At 31.5% G+C, this 17,314-nt stretch overlaps 1 protein-coding gene across 2 annotated transcripts in view; it reads left to right on the plus strand.

The window, feature by feature from the left end:
* The first annotated feature begins 470 nt into the window (after positions 1-470).
* LOC143085576 (glycine receptor subunit alpha-2-like) overlaps positions 471-17,314 on the plus strand; it is a 43,687-nt gene continuing 26,843 nt past the window's right edge. For both annotated transcript variants that reach the window (XM_076262021.1, XM_076262022.1), the window contains exon 1: positions 471-694. In XM_076262021.1, the coding sequence (XP_076118136.1) occupies positions 630-694 (65 nt within the window). In that variant the 5' untranslated portion in view covers positions 471-629. The remainder of the gene's footprint in view (positions 695-17,314) is intronic.

A 17,314-nucleotide genomic window follows, 5' to 3' on the forward strand; every position in this document is an offset into this window, starting at 1 on the left:
ACACATTTTACGGTCATCCATTTGGTTCTTATGTGACAAATTAAAGAGGAGTTGTCGAAAGCACTCATGAAAGAGAAATCATCATTTTGAGACTTCGTGCAGTCTATCATGAACCAAAATAAGTACTCATGTACTATCTCAAAATTTCAAAACATTTATCAGAATGACTCAAATCAGAAATCTTAGTATCCTACATTGAATCAACAGTATTGTTTGTTAGTCTTTATTTACCTCTGTTTTTGTTTTACTTTTTAAGACACACCGGAAACATGTACACAATACCACTCGTATTTATTATTGAAGTTTTGCAATCATAGTTGGATTCAATTATGTTATTACACGAATCATATATAAGCAGTGCACATGTGACGTAGCAACCTGAGTGTTTGTACTTTGATTTTCAGCCAGAGACGAAACAACTTTTATACATAGTTTGTTATATGTAACAGCTCGAGCGACATGACATCAACTTTTCGCTTAACTTAATGCTATTATTGCATTATTGGCGATCAATACTTAAATTGAGTGTGAGAACTATACACTACAATAGCATATACAAACGGTCGATAATACTATTGAAGTTATAAGTATGTCTCCTCGCAATTAACTTCAATTACCGATTGAAGAGGATGGATATAATTGTTATAATTGTTTTCTTTGTTGGCTTAGTAAATGTAGAACCCAAGCTATCAAGGTAAGTTATAATTAATATAATTATTCAATTATATTGTTTACGATACACATATAAATGATATACAGTAAATGTAACAGATGCTATGAATATTACATATATATCTGGAATGTTTGATCCATATAATAATTCACATCTCTTGTTCTTCGCGCTGTAGTAAGCTGTGTGCGTAATGTGTGAAATAAATTGAGGTCGAATACTGAAAGAAAATTTCACGTCTAATTATCAGAATGCATATCTAACCTACAAAAATAGACATGACTATAGCCTTGAAACTCCTCTTAAATTTATGATAGTAGCTGCTACAAACATTATAATACACTTAGCTTGCTTTCTTCATACTAAAAAAAAATGTCCTATGCTGATGAAAACTCTGTTGTGGAGAAAGCCAAAGTTCTCGTATGTTAAAACGGGACAACAAATTTGCTGTCTTGTATGCAGGCTACGTACTATTTGACACAAAGTAAATCGACATTCCTTTCTAATGACATTTAAAATTGACTATTTCTTTACCAACAAAATCATACACAAGTGTATACACATTTTATATGCTATGTAAAAAAAAAGTATTTGTTTCTTGAAATATTTTCTAGTAGATGTAAAACAAATTAAGGCCACACCAAATTAATTTCTTGTTCTACGGATTTTTGGACTCCAAAATTTGGGGCGAGCGAGCGATTTGAAAATTTTAATAAAAAAATATTTAATTTGCAAATTTTTGAGGCGAAGCTTGAAAAGTAAAGGCGAGCGATTATATTTTTTTTTTGTAAACATAAAATAGTAGGTTTTGACAATAATAAAACTTGATTTATAACTTGTACTTTGACATTTCTTTAATTTCTGAAGTATTTTTTCCCTGTTCACCAAGAAATAATTTAATCTGGTTTATGTATGTGTGACTGACAATGAGACAATTCTCAATCCAAGTCATAATCAGTTTGGGGGCAACCCCTTAATGTTATAAATATCCCTTTTACATGTTTTATGAGGGATCAATATAGGTTATTATATATTTGTTTGTACAAAAGGGCTCATATTTTCTAAAAGAACTATATATCTATCTAGTATTAAATGGTCAAAACATGTCCAAGAATTTTGTAATATTCCTGGACTATAACCATGTTAAATTAACACATTTACTTTAACAGTTTAATATTATTCAAAATAAGTGGACCCCTCTTTTAGAAAAAGTTGTTTAAAATATGATGCAACTCTCCTCTTTTTGAGTACCAGATTTTAAGTTTTCAAAGGTTTTGTATAGAAGAACTATACAAATCCTTGGTAGTTCTATTTTCTTTTCTACATCAGTAAAATGACCCTTTGTCAGCTGAGGGAGGGTTGTTCTCAACCTGACAATAACAAACACAGGTCAAAGTACGGCCTTTTACACAGGGCTTTGATACAGACCAAGCTATAAAGGATCCCAAAATTATTAGCGTACACAATTCGAACAGGAAAACCAAGGATCTAATTTATATATCCAAACGGGAAAATACCATTGAACAACATCAACAAACGATAACTGCTGAACCGACGACAGGCCCCTGAATCAATCAGGACAGGTGCATAAACATGCAGCGGTTATAGATAGTTTTGTTTTGCCAGCATACAATATAATTGCAGTTGAAGGCAAATCCTTCAGAAGTTCTTTGTACTTTATTCTAACAACGTACATGTTTTGATAGGGAATATAAGTAAGGGGGAAAGAAACCAATGTTGATATCTTTTTATAATATTTACAAAAAAAACGGTGCGGGAAATAGACATGATTACATTTCCGGAAGCGGGAAGCGGGAATATAGAAAAAATAAAAAAAATCTGTTTTGAAAAAAATAGATGCGGGCGGGTCCGTCGAACAAGGAATCAAATTGGTGTGGCCTAAATATCAATAAATTAGTAAGTGTCCACTATATGAATGAGATACAAATACTGTTAAGATCGGTTTTAACCTCTTTTAAATATAACAGTAGAATATTTCGCATGCCACCTTGAACACTGTTTCTGAAAGGAGCTGTTCTACACTACAACATGTTATGACACTTTCACTCTATAGTAGAATTGACCATTTACAATAGAACAGATCATGAAAGTGCTATCCTAGAATATTTTCTGATAGTTCTACCTGAAAACATTAAAGACTGAACAGTTCTTTCATTTTTTTTTTTTGTCTTTCATTGGGCTGTTTTAGACAGTTTTTCCACGATATCAAATTTTGGCAGAGTGACCCCAAAACAGATTTTGTCAGTTGAAGCCATGATAGACAGTTCTACCAAATAGAAATTATATTTGTAGGTTGCACTAAATCAATTTGAGGAAAGAAAGACATCGCATGACTTATATCATTTTAAATGTAAATTATGCATGTATGTATTGCCATTGATCTTCAATCTTTTTCTCAATATAGAAGAGTAATATTGAATACGTTATTTATTCATGAGTCGTCATTTACTTAGATGCATATATCGACAGTGAGCTCTAAAACCAGAAAACAACTATGAGAAAAAATCTTTGTTAAAATAGTAAACAGATTATAAGACAAAACACCTAATCAAAATGTTTAAAGGTCCAACCATAAAGGGTTTTACATTTGTAATTTTGGGACCTTTTACAACTGACTGTACGGTATGAGCTTTGCTCATTGTTGAAGCCCGTACATTAACTTATATCTGTTAATTTCTGTCTCCTGTGAGAGTTGTGTCATTGGCAATCATAGTTACAACATCTTCTTTGTTATATGCAAAATTGATATAAATCAAATCGATCTAAAAAAAAAAAAAAAAAAAAAAAAAAAAAAAAAAAAAAAAAAAAAAAAAAAAAGCAGCTTAATATCTCGATAAGAAATATGTTGAACCATTTAAAGAGGGTTACATGATTTGAAGATGGAGCGACCTCTTTACAATAAGCGCTTACTTAGACTAAATTCAAGTATTTAACACTTGAAACGAAAATCTTCAGTCAAAATCTTAAATAAAAAGTTACCAAAGATACCAGGCTTTTGATTTTGGACGCCAGACTACTTGCAGAATTATCTATAAACTATATGGCAAAACAATTATAATCCTAAAAAAAGAGCAATGATTCTAATGAGCGTTTAACACAAATATGCAAAAAATAGAAATGAACAAATAGCTGACGCCGATATATTTGTTATCAACTCCCTAGGTGACGGTGCATGCATGATACAAAGAGGCGGGCAACATGAATTTAACCTAACGGGAGCGATGTATTTATTTATCTCAATCAGTTGCTATTACAAACAGTCACGAAAAGAGTTAGGCTGATCTCACAATTATTCATCTATAACATTCCACCCTTCGGGAAATTAATTTTCATTGGCATCAGGATCAATTTTAAAATATTACTATTCTTATTTAACATTTATAGACAAGACTCGGAACTATAAAACCACTGTTTTTGTTCTTAATAATTATCAATATCACATTTTATATATGAATGTTTTTTTTCAAAAACAGACTGAAATTTGACATTCTTGACACTATTTTTTATATTTTTTCTGTATCGTTATCATAATGTTTGCAACGGGTACATTGTTTGAAATCTAGTACACGAGAACAATGTATTCGTTAAAGCATAATTATTTTATTTCTTTTTATACCAGATTGATTGACTATTTAAGGAAACGTATGCATGACTGTCATAGCCAAAGTCACGGGAATTCATTGTGATATCGTTTACACAAATATAATAACGATAAAGAAGAGTATACCTCGAAAATAACATTTACTAGTTTATTTTGTACATTTGATTTCAATTATCTTACGACATAAGAGGATAATAATGTTATTTCATGGTCCTCGTTCTTGAAGGAAACAATATTTTTATGAAAGATCGTGTCCTCTGCAGCAACTATTTTAAATTTAAAGACATTAACATAATGTAAAGCATCATGTGTATTGTTATACATCGATTATAGTGAATACATATCTATAACAACTGCAGAATAAATGTCTTTCTTATCAGGATACAGAAATTTCCAGTTATCTCTAAAACATTGTAAAATTAATTTCTTAGTTTTATTACATGATTCATAATTTAGGAAAATAACCTCTAGATTTTTTATTGAGAATGTCGACTTTTTGCTAGAGTGTGGGTTTAAAAAAAACATAATGATCGATGTTAAAAATGGTACACAAAACATGTATATGATATTTCCGTTACAAGGCATAATGTATCCATGGAAGTTACGACAAGGGCTTCTAATTGCATAAATTCGGTTCCTTGTAATGTCAAATATACAGCATTCAACCACAAACTATAATAAATTATGCTTGTAAACATTTTAAAACGTTACTTGTTAATTTCAATATAAACACAAGATGTTGCACATAGTTATTTCAATGAACTCACGATTCAAAACTGAAATATAGCTAGAGATCAGCATTTTCAATAACTGTTTATCAATAGTGGACATGTCTCGTCCTGTTCATGAAGTATTTGCCACTGGGCATTAACTATAAGTAACCAACAATTATTTAGTGGCCTAACGTTTTTTCACAAGCTAAGTGTGTCTCCTGTTTTTGTATCAGTAGCTCCTTCTAACATCGATGGGCCTGTAATATTAACTTGCTTTAATTTTAATTGATTTATAAAGATGTAAGCCAGGGTATTATTTGGCTAGACGGGACATAATACCAATAGGTATAATAAACGCGTTGGAGCGACGCTATATTTCTGTATCTCACTATGACGCAATCTGAAAATTGCAGAGCGTATAGAATAATTAGTTTACATTATCAATAATATATATTTTACGACCTCTACCAATAAGCAAATCATTATAAAAAAAATTGCACTGACTGTCCTAGTGATAATTGCACTATTTTCTTCTTGATTTATACAAATTATCTTGAAAACCCTATATTACGACAGCTCTACAAAATGCATAATTTACATGATAATGATATAAACAGTTTATCATTAATAGTCGATTCAAACAAGAGACACAATCTTACTCTACCACTATAGACGATTTAATTTAACAGCTACTGAGTAAGAATTTATAGAGAACAAAACAATACAGCAAAATATTAATTAAAGAGGCAAGATCGTCAAAAATGACATTGTTATGGTTAGTTCATGATTAGAGAGAAAATCTGTTTCTCGATATATTGAATGCCATCACGAGTTGGTTGACCGTTTTTGAATATCTTTGTCAAATGACCACGGATATGTTCCAATTGTCTTTCCAACAAACCCGTCCTCTTTTCATTGAGTGTGACTTCACCAAACGAGACTTAGCACCGAATAGTTGCTTAACACGAGCTACATAACAGATGCATTAGTGCAGAAGGATTTTCTTTCCCTTCCGGAGTACCTGAGATTTACACCAGTTTTGTTGAGATTCCTGTTGCCCTGTCATTTGGGTTTCTAGGTGTTTCTTGGACCTGTTTTTTATTCGTTTTGTGAGATGACTTTTAGATTTTAACGAACGTATCTATGTATTACTGGTAAATTTCTAAGTCAGGAATTTCGTACCAACACATTACTTAAAACGCTTACTACATTCTTCCATAGATATAAATGTTTGGTTTTGAAGTTCGGTTGTACCTGTAGAAAACTTATTTCAAAGCACTTTCTAATTTGCATGGAGAATTTGTGCACAGTGCCTGGAAATTTCGAAACGATCTTGGTAAACGTATTGATCCTTTAAATAAACTTATTCTAAAAGGTTACCAATTCAACACTGTTATTTAATCTTTGAATATTGTTTTTATTGGTAATAATATTAATTTTGTCATCAGTACACTTAAAGCACACTGAATATTATTGTTATGTACATTTGCACTTTCATGGTTCTACAATATATCGTCTCCTGTATCTTGGCATTGCACATGGTCAGGTTTTTATCTGACCGTGTATGACGTTTAGACATCACATCTATTGGATACTGGATGTGTATTAATTAAAATAATTAAATCTTAGATGTATGATTCTTTTAAAATTACTTGGCTTTAGACTTGCTGTCCGTAACTGCGAGTATTCTCCTATCTGTACTTCGTGTCTTGTTATTGTAAGAACGTACCATACCAAATCACTTCCACTCTATCTTTTTGTTCATGTTTTTCTATCCATCTGATGAGTTGAGCCTTTTTCAACTGTTTTATATAATTCGTTTATTGTTGTACTGTTACACCACAGGTTAAGGGGGGTGGGGGTCCCGCTAACATGTTTAACCCGCAACATTTTGTATGTATATATGCCTGTAATTCAGTGGTTGTCGTTTGTTTCTGTGTTGCATATTTGTTTTTCGTTAATTTTTTGTACATTAATTCGGCCGTTAGATTTTTCGTTTAAATTGTTTTACACCTGAAAATGTTGTCTGAAGGCCGTACGGTGACCGTAAGCTGTTAATTTTTGTGTCATTTGGTCTCTTATGGCGAGTTGTCTCATTGGCAATCATAGCATATCTTCTTTTTTTATATTGACAGTTTCTTTTCGAATGATGAGAATTTTTAAAGCCTCCTTGGTGTCTTTTTATTCGTTTGAATATACACAATTACTTTGACTCTGACCATTTTTAAAATTCCATAAGTTTTTGACATTATTTTGATATATAGCAGTTTATAGTTTATTTCTTAACAATATCCTTTTAACCCCACATGGCCCAAAAGGCCAAGTGAGCTTTTTATCACTTGGCGTCCGTCACCTGTCGTCTGTCGTCTGTCGTCAATCGTTGCGTCGTCGTCACCTGTCGGCCTCGTTAACTTTTACAAAAAATAATTCTCTGAAACTACTGGGCCAAATTTTACTAAACTTGGCCACAATCATCATTGGGGTATGTAGTTTAAAAAATGTGTCCGGTGGCCCAGCCAAATAACCAGGATGGCCGCCATAGCTAAAAATAAAACATAAACATGGGGTAAAATGTAGAATTTGGCTTATATCTCTGAAACCAAAGCAGTTAGTGCAAATCTGACGAAGTTGAATTGTTTATAGAACATAGGAAAAAAATGCAGTTTTTTACTTTTATCATTGAAACTAGAGGAAAAAATATAACAGTGACATTATTTCATGCATCAATATATGCAGCAAAAATATCATGTAAGCGACACAGGCTCATTGGAGCCTCTAGTTTAATTCTCCTGTGTAATAATGCGAGTTAATGAAATTTGTAACAAGTGCAAATTGTTCATGGATTGCTTGTCATCAAACAATGACTCCCGGAAGATAAGAAATGTGACAAAGTTCGAATATCATGAATACTGAACAGTACTTTTACATTGTACATATATATCAATGTTATTGTACAATTAATAATAGTTAGTAATTAAAACATGTACATTTACACTAAAGACACTGAATTCATAAACAAATGATTTTGATTAGGGTACGTATGCAAGCTGGATATTTATTTATTTAGTAAATGTTTATGTGATGTTTGTGATTAAACTTATTTTGTCTTTCGATTTGTTGTTGTTGTTGTTTTTTTAATTTGGTATAAATTTGTTTTTTGGTTTTTTTTTGTGTTTTGATTATTTTGGTGGTATTTATTCTATTTACTGTCAACGAATTAGGCGTCTTATGAGGTTGTGTTGAATTGTGAAATCCTATAGATACTTAGTTTAAAAATCATATGTGTTTCCACTAAGAATATGAAACTGACAGAACTATTTTCACAGGTTTCACATACACATGTGCGCTCCGACGTTTGTACTTTTGGTATTGCTGACCTCTCCCATATGTTTATAAAAAGCTGTTTTGTTTGAATTTGAAGAGTCTAAAGGACAAATAAGCTACATTTTAAAGCTTTAAATTTTGATATGTTTTATCGTCACAGGAAATCGTTTTGGTGGTATTTCTTTTTTTTTACTGTCACCGATTTATGTGTCATAGGAAGTTGACAATGTGTAAAATTGTGAATTCCTATAGATATTTTTTGTACAAATGTATGTACGTGTTTCCACTAAAATTTGAAACCGACGGAACTTTTTTCACAGTTTTCACATACACATTAGCGCTCTGAATTTGTACTTTTGGAAGTGCTGACCTCTGCAATTTGTTAAAACAAGCTGTTTTGATACATATTAAAGAATTTCAAGGATAAATAAGCTTAAACCTTGCCACACACACACACATTGGTACGTGTATAGTTAAAGTTTGTTTTAACGTCACAAGAAATCGTTCGAAACTGATGGAAACTTTTTTCATAGATTTTTCATTCACATGTGCTCTTTGAAATTTAAAGTTATTGTATTGCCGATCTCTCCAATATGTTTAATAAGATCTGTTTAGATATGTATAGAACAAATCAATTTTTCGAAAAACTAAGGATTTTCTTACCCCAGGAGTAGATTACCTTAGCCATATTTGGCACAACTTTTAGGAATTTTTGATCCTCAATGCTCTTCAACTTTGTATTTATTTGGCTTTTTAACTATTTTGATCTGAGCGTCACTGATGAGTCTTATGTAGACGAAACGCGCGTCTGGCGTATAAAATTATAATCCTGGTACTTTTGATAACTAATTAAATATTAAGTTCATAAGTTTATTGTCGGCATGAGAGTGTAGACAGCTCGCGTGTTAAGGGGGCTCCTGGGTATAAATCAATTTTTTTTTCTAATATAGGATTTCGCTATATTTTTTTATAAATTAACTTTATCATATACTTAAAGGAAAAATGAAATAAAAAGATGGAGTCACCGTTCATTTAAGCTCACAATCTGCCTCTGGAAGAAGCATACATTTTTGTTAATGTCCTTTTTTTCTGTTGAACTAATAGGAGAAATAGATGTAATATCGAAATAAAAAAATAACCTAATTACAGAAATCTCTTAAATTTTACAATTATTTAGTCTATGTACAGCTTATTTGAAAACAATAATAAAAAATATAGGTCACCGTTGAGTTAAAAAAGTTATTTCAAATTTAATGCCAAAAAATGGCATTTTTGCACCAAAGGGAGATAATTTGGAGCTTTTTCAATGATATAAACATTTTAAAAGTCATCTGGGGCCAAACTGAATCAATTTTTTGGGTTTATTTTTGTACCATATCATAAAGTAATAACTAATAGTGTAATAAATAAAACTTGTAATGAAAAAATAAAGGTTTAATTTTTTGCTGAAATTTTTGTACCCAGGAGCCACCTTAAAGTATTGTTTTGCATTCTTCACAAATGAAAAAAAAATAAGTATAGTCTCTTTACAATATACAATATGCTATTAAGAAGAATAAAGAAGAATCGAATGCTGCAATTTGAATTGTTTTACATTTCATATCATGTTACCATTCAGTGTAAGAAAATGCATACATGTAATGGTATCCTAAATCCTACGCCAATGAAGGTAACCCGTAGCCTGTGAAAGATACTACAAGTCAAACAACAATCCATTTAGCAGTACACACTTTTGATAGGTTAAGATTCAGTCACATACCCTCCCCCTTTTCCCAACATTTGCTGATAAAATGATATAATGTTGTTCTTTCACCTGTAACCTATCATGAGTTAATGAAAAAAAGCAAATTGTTTCATGGATTGCTTATCAGCTAAACATATATCTTAGAAACATTCCAAGTTCGTGAAAACTTTCACATAACAATATATCAATGTTATATGAGTCTTATGTAGACGAAAAGCGCGTCTGGCGTACTAAATCATAATCCTGCTACCTATGATAACTTTTTAAACCACTGCGTTGATGCCACTGCTGATGGACGTTTCGTCCCCGAGGGTATCACCAGCCCAGTAGTCAACATTTCGGTGTTGACATGAATATCAATAATGTGGTCATTTTTTTTTATAAATTTCCTGTTTACAAAACTTTGAAAATTTCGAAAAACTAAGGATTTTCTTATCCCAGGCATAGATTACCTTAGCCGTATTTGGCACAACTTTTTGGAATTTTGGATCCTCTATGCTCTACAACTTTGTACTTGTTCGGCTTTATACATATTTTAATATGAGCGTCACTGATGAGTCTTATGTAGAATCCATTAAAGCAAACAGGACACAATGAGAACCAAAGACATACCTGGAAGAGCCAAACAATATTTCTGATCGAAAGATACATGTATATATGATCACATATGTTTTTACGTTCATTTGCGTTTTTGATTTAAAAAAAATTGAGGTGCGTATAAATGTTGGATATTTTTTTTTATTATTTTATGATTTTTTTGGGATAACAGATATTTTTTTTCCTTTCGATTTGCGGATGTTTTTTTGTTATGTTGTTTGTAATTTGGTACTTTTCTTTGTGTTATTGTTCGGTGATATTACTTTTTAATGACTGTTCAATAAAATCTGTTTAGATAAAGATAAATGATTATCAAGGATAAACTAAGGACATAAGTTTTTGACAGCATGACAGTGTAGACAGCACGCGTGTATTAGAGATTTATGAGTTTGACTGTAACCCTTTGGTATCTTTCGTCCCTCTTTTAAAGGTCTTGTTAAGCGTTCTTCTAAAAAAAAGAAAAAAAAAGAAAGAAAGTTAAAGTCTCTCCTCGACAGTGTTAACAGCACGCGTGTATTAAAGTCTTGTTAAATGACAAAATCAGAACAAAGTTTAGTCTCTAATTGAAAGTACAATTATAGGTTTGTAAGAAGAATGAAAAATCAAATGCTGAAAGTTATATTGTTTTCAAAATATTTTGTTTCTCCCCGAAATGTAAGAAAGTACACATGGTATTCTAAATCATACACAAAAGAAGGACGGACGCATTTAAAATCAACCAACTATTCATTACACAGACGAAATTGTTGAAATATTAAGATTCAGTAACATACACCAACATACATGCCAACCAACCACTTCACACTTTTCCAAAATTGGCGAGTTAAACGATTTATTAATACTGCGCAATAAAGGCATGCGTCATGTTCCTGATGACTATAAAGAACCAGTGAACAACAGCCTTTTGATATGTTATATACGAGAGAAGGTAGTCGATGTTAAAATGAATGATATCCTATATTATAATATTTGTTATGAATATTTACATATGTCATATTTTACTAGCTTGATCATATACAATGTACTGATAAAAACTAAGAATCCTTCTTTTTATACACGGCTATTTATTAATTATCTTCGAAACACCCTAAGCCCTCATTATCTGGTCCTCTTTAGATTAATTTCACTGAGAAACATTTCCCAATTCTAGTGATTGATGACTTGCGTTATATGAACATTACTTACTTAAATACCGAAATCACGTATGTAAAAGTCAAATTAGAATGGATTGATGATGTAATTGTGTGCATTATTGTTGTGATAGCTATAATTATTATGTCGGAACGATAGATATTAGGTATTACATAATTCGTCTTGTGTTGTTTATTCTCGTCCTAGCTCAATAAACTGCCTGGGTGATTATATACTTGGAAGTGTGTAGATACTTTGTTTTAATCAAAATATTACTGTGTAACATAATCGTTTTTAATGAGTTTCACTAGGGTGACCATGGTGATCATATTTGAAGTTGTTAACATTTCATTCTTATTAATAGGAGGGTATTGAATCAAAGTTTACATTTTTTTTTACATCATTTGTATTAGGGGAAATCAGTACATCAATGAATTCAACGTTCATTAATTAAACTAGTAGACATGTATCAAGTATTAAATTAGGTTTATTTTCATAACATAATTTTCTTGGTATTCCTTATTGGAAGATTTTATATACACAAAAGTAGTATACCTAAAACGATAAAGATATTTTTCAGTTACCTGTATATATTATGAAACCGTTGTTTTTCAAAAGTGATGATTTACTAAGGGTTGTTAAATATTTCGCGGTGGTGTCTTGCCTTGTTTTTAGGTATCGTAGATCAAATTTATTCGTTCATAGTGTGTTAATTTGTGTTTTTGATTGAGTTAAGCCTTCCAATTGATATTTTATTGTGTGTTTTTCTATGTTGTTATGTTATACTATTGTTGCAGAAAAAAGAGAAGGTTTGGTACCATTAAAACGTTTAATGCCGCTGCAAATGTTTGCACCTGTCCTAAGTCAGGAATCTGATTAACAGTTGTTGTTGTTTGTTTATGTAGTTTATACGTGTTTCTCGTTTCTCGTTTTTTTATATATAGATTAGACCATTGGTTTACCCGTTTGAAAGGTTTTACACTAGTAATTTTGGGGCCCTTTATAGTTTGTTGTTCGGTGTGAGCCAAGGCTCCGCGTTGAAGGCCGTACATCGATCTATAATCCGTGTTTAAGGCCGTACATCGATCATAATGGTTTACTTTTATAAATTGTTATTTGGATGGAAAGTTGTCTCATTGGCACTCATGCCACATCTTCCTATATCTATGGACCTCCGTACAGTCTTTTTTTCAAATAAAGTGCTCTCTGATTTATTGAAAGGAATAAGCTACGTTTTTGAACATAGTGTGTCCCTATATAAAAGACCAACTCATATTCCCTCGTCAAAAATCATATATTAAGAATGCATACATATTTGATTATGGGTGTGCTTTTATTTGTGTATGTTCTTTCTTCCTTATTGGCTTGTAGTTTTATCAAATTTGACTGAAAACAAAACCAGTTCAAACAAACGGCTTTAGTTCATATTTGGACGGAGTTTCAATTTAATTATCGAATAAAACAAAGATGAATTTAGAAATATTTCCGTTATATTTAAGAAAATATCATCTTGATATGTCTGTATAAATATTGGTGTGATTAATAAAGGAGAAGTAGTGCAAATTCAAATGTGTTTCTAATTATAAAACTATTTCTTTTCTGTATGTTCTTTTATTAGTTTCCAATGTTCCACTCCCATAATAAATAAATTATATTAAGTTAATGTTCAACATTAATGCATTAAAATAGTTGAAAGTAAAATCACAAAAATACTGAACTTAGAGGAAGATCAATTGGGAAAGTCCATAATCACATGGCAAAATCAAATAACAAAACGCATCAAAAACGAATGGACAAAAACTGTCATATTCCTGACTTGGTACAGGCATTTTCAAATGTAGAAAATGGTGGATTAAACCTGGTTCTATAGCGCTAACCCTCTCACTTTAATGACAGTCTCATCAATTTCCGATATTTTTACATTGATGCGTTAAATAAACAGACACAATAAATATAATAGTCAAAATATGGGTACATCAGTCATCATCGTTTAACAATTTTAAAAGGAACAATTTAACAGAACACAAAAACATCTACTATCTACGAACACATTTATTGAGTGTCTGACGTCAGAAAATTTTATACGTCACATAAATTTGTCGTTCAATGTGCGTACAAACAATTTTAAAATTTTCATGGGAATGTTAGCATACAGGGTTAAAAAATCAAAAGTATGTAAGAATAAATTTAAGAAATAGACCGAGATTTAAACTAGTCCAAAAGTTATATATAGAATTTATAAGAATCCAAAAATAGTTTATTCCACTACGCGATTGAATAGTTTTGACGTTTGTGGTTCAACGTATATTGTAATTCATAATAGAAATATATCATAATGACATATAATAGAACAATATCATACTGACGGGATCTTTTAAAGTACAGAGTCACGTTATAAGAACAAAAGAAATACAAAAAGTCGCAAATACAAAACAAACCACAAAAAAAATGAAAGCCAATACAAACACATTGACGAGATGTATAAGTACCGAGCCACGTGAAACGGATATCACATGAAACTATTCAACAGTAAAAGTAATATTAATAATAGAACAAAGACAAATGAAAGAACTATAAAACACGTTGTTAAGATGATACACAACATCAGTACGAAGAATCTATACATCAAGACCATCGTGTATTATTTGAGAAGTTGATACGGAATATTTATCAACAAGGTCTTGGTACCTTCCGATGAACTTTTTTAGAAAAAGAACGAGACGTTCTTTGACATACCCCTGTTTCATCAACTTTCTACTCAGACACTGATGACGTATTTCAAAGTCTGAATAGGAGCTACAAGCTCTTGAATATCGAATAAGTTGGGAAATATATATCCCATATGCAGGTGAAGTTGGTATATTGCTACTAAGGTGGGGGAAATTTATGATTTCAAAATTAAAATCGTCTCGTTTGTCATAGATTTTGGTACTGAGATGACTGTGTAAGTCAAATTCGAGATATAAGTCTAAAAATGAGGCGGAGGAAGCCGTGTCTGTTGTTTCTTTAATCTGTAGTTCTGGGGGATATATTAATGGAATCCAATCAGAAAAGTTCGGATTGTTTATAGAAAGAACATCATCAATATATCTGAAAGTGAAATTAAATAATCTGGCTTCTTTGATTCTCTTGTTTTTTACAAGTGTCTGGAGGAACTCCGATTCATATGAAAATAAGAAGAGGTCAGCAAGAAGAGGCGAACAGTTTGTTCCCATAGGAATGCCGACAATTTGAGTTAGTTATATTTGTTTAGGGGCCAGCTGAAGGACGCCTCCGGGTGCGGGAATTTCTCGCTACATGGAAGACCTGTCGGTGACCTTCTGCTGTTGTTTTTTCTATGGTGGGGTTGTTGTCTCTTTGACACATTTCCCATTTCCATTCTCAATTTTAATAGTTTTAAAAAGAACTGCAATCACACATAGTTATAGTATTGAAGCAGATTGATTTCCAACTATACAATGCATTGAAAGATTTACATCCGTACAATTGATGATTGAAAACATTTCGTTATAATTGATTAAGATTTGATGGCCTCATACAACCCTTTGTTATGCTTTTATGTTTATTTATTGATAGTTTTCGGACTGTCAAATGACGCCACGTGATTATAAACGACTCAAATTAGACTTTGCCAAGTTGAGTTTAAAAGTTACACAATAATCAATAGTACCTTGTACAGCAATGCACTGAGGGAGCACTAATTATTCCATTAAACTTCCAACATAAATAGGTTTTAATGTGATAAAAGAATGGTGTAGACAAGCAAAATAAAACATGAAATATTGAGTCAAGTCTGTATGACAGATTCCATTGAAGGTGAAAACGATAAGTGTTTGCATATATCATAAATTTTACAGAATTTATACGTTTTCAGATAGAAAAGTAGACAACACATATTACGTGTTGTTCTAATTATACCTAAGGGGTCTCGATGGCCTAGTGGTCTAATTAGTTCCTCTATTGTATAATAAACCAGTCAACTCTGAAAATGACGCGTAGCAAAAAACGATCCACTTTAATCTCTATGTTGTTCTCTTCGAACACTCCGTTTGCATCCACTAAAATTAGCTGTTGATTGTGACGTGAAACATCGACAGCCAACCATTATCTTGAACGTTCGCATGAGTGAAATATCTACCACTGGACATTACTTATAAGTCACTTATACTCATTTAATGGCCTTACGTTTTTTATGAGATAATTTGTTCTCCTTGTTTTGTATCAATAGCTTCTGGTATTAATGGGCCTGTGTTATGAACTTTTTGTAATTTAAATAGGACCGAGTATTAATGGCTAGACGAGGCATAATTATATAAGCTATTATTCACGTGTCATTGCGTTACTTATGTATATTACAATCTTGCCATCCGAAAAGTGCAGAGCGTATACAATAGATATTTTACCTCATAAATAATATATAAACCTACGAAAAATATTGCACTAACTGTCCTATTGTAAATTGCTCTATTTTGTCCTTTTTTTTGTACAAAATATATTTGAAAACGATATTTCTATAGCTCTGCAAAATGCATAATTTAAAAGATAATGAATTAAGGAAGCTGGCTTGTCATATTTTAGAGCGTATACAATAGATATTTTACCTCATAAATAATATATAAACCCACGAAAAATATTACACTAACATTACTATTGTAAATTGCACTATTTTGTCCTTTTTTTGTACAAAATATATTTGAAAACGATATTTCTATATCTCTGCAAAATGCATAATTTAAAAGATAATGAATTAAGGAAGCTGGCTTGTCATATTTTAGATTTTGTGTCAGATTTTCGGAATCCTCTGGTTTTATCCATTTGAATGCCTTGAAAAAATTTGCCCGGTGACCCCCATCTTTTGTTTATCTTTAAGATGTATAATGATAAGCCATATGTAAAAGTCTTATAAAAATTTTAATGACTTTTTAACAGTTTTTGAAAACTTCAACTTGTCAATGATAAAGCTATGACAAGTCTAGAGAGAATATTTTCCCGCCAGAATTTCAATGGCTAATATCTCGAAAACAAGCATATATATTTTTTTTGCTCTTTGGATTTCCTTATTAGTCCCCTATCTATATAAACTAGTATTTTGAAAAGTTAATTATTTTGAAACTGAGAAGCAAACTATTAATTAGAGATGAAAGTAATTTGGAGATGGTTTTCTTATTCTGCTTACTTTTAAATGATTTGACGTAGAATCCATTTCTCTTGCATATTGAAGGGCATTTCGAGTTAAAGGACTGTTATTGAATATCTGTGTTCTAATGGTCATTCCAACCACCCCGTCTTATTTTCCTGAAGTGTGTTTTTACCAATTTAGACTTATCACCGAATGGGTGCTTATCACGTGCAACATAACCGATAGATTACTGCAGAAGTATTTTCTTTCCATTCCAGGGTTCCTGAGATTAAACCAAGTTTTTAATGAGGTTTCTGTTGATCAGTCTTTGGGTTTCTATGTAATGTTTTGTGGAATTTATTTTTTTAATTCGTTTTGTGAGATGGTGTCGGCA

The sequence above is a fragment of the Mytilus galloprovincialis genome, chromosome 8 (genome assembly GCF_965363235.1).
Source record: "Mytilus galloprovincialis chromosome 8, xbMytGall1.hap1.1, whole genome shotgun sequence".
Lineage (NCBI taxonomy): Eukaryota > Metazoa > Mollusca > Bivalvia > Mytilida > Mytilidae > Mytilus > Mytilus galloprovincialis.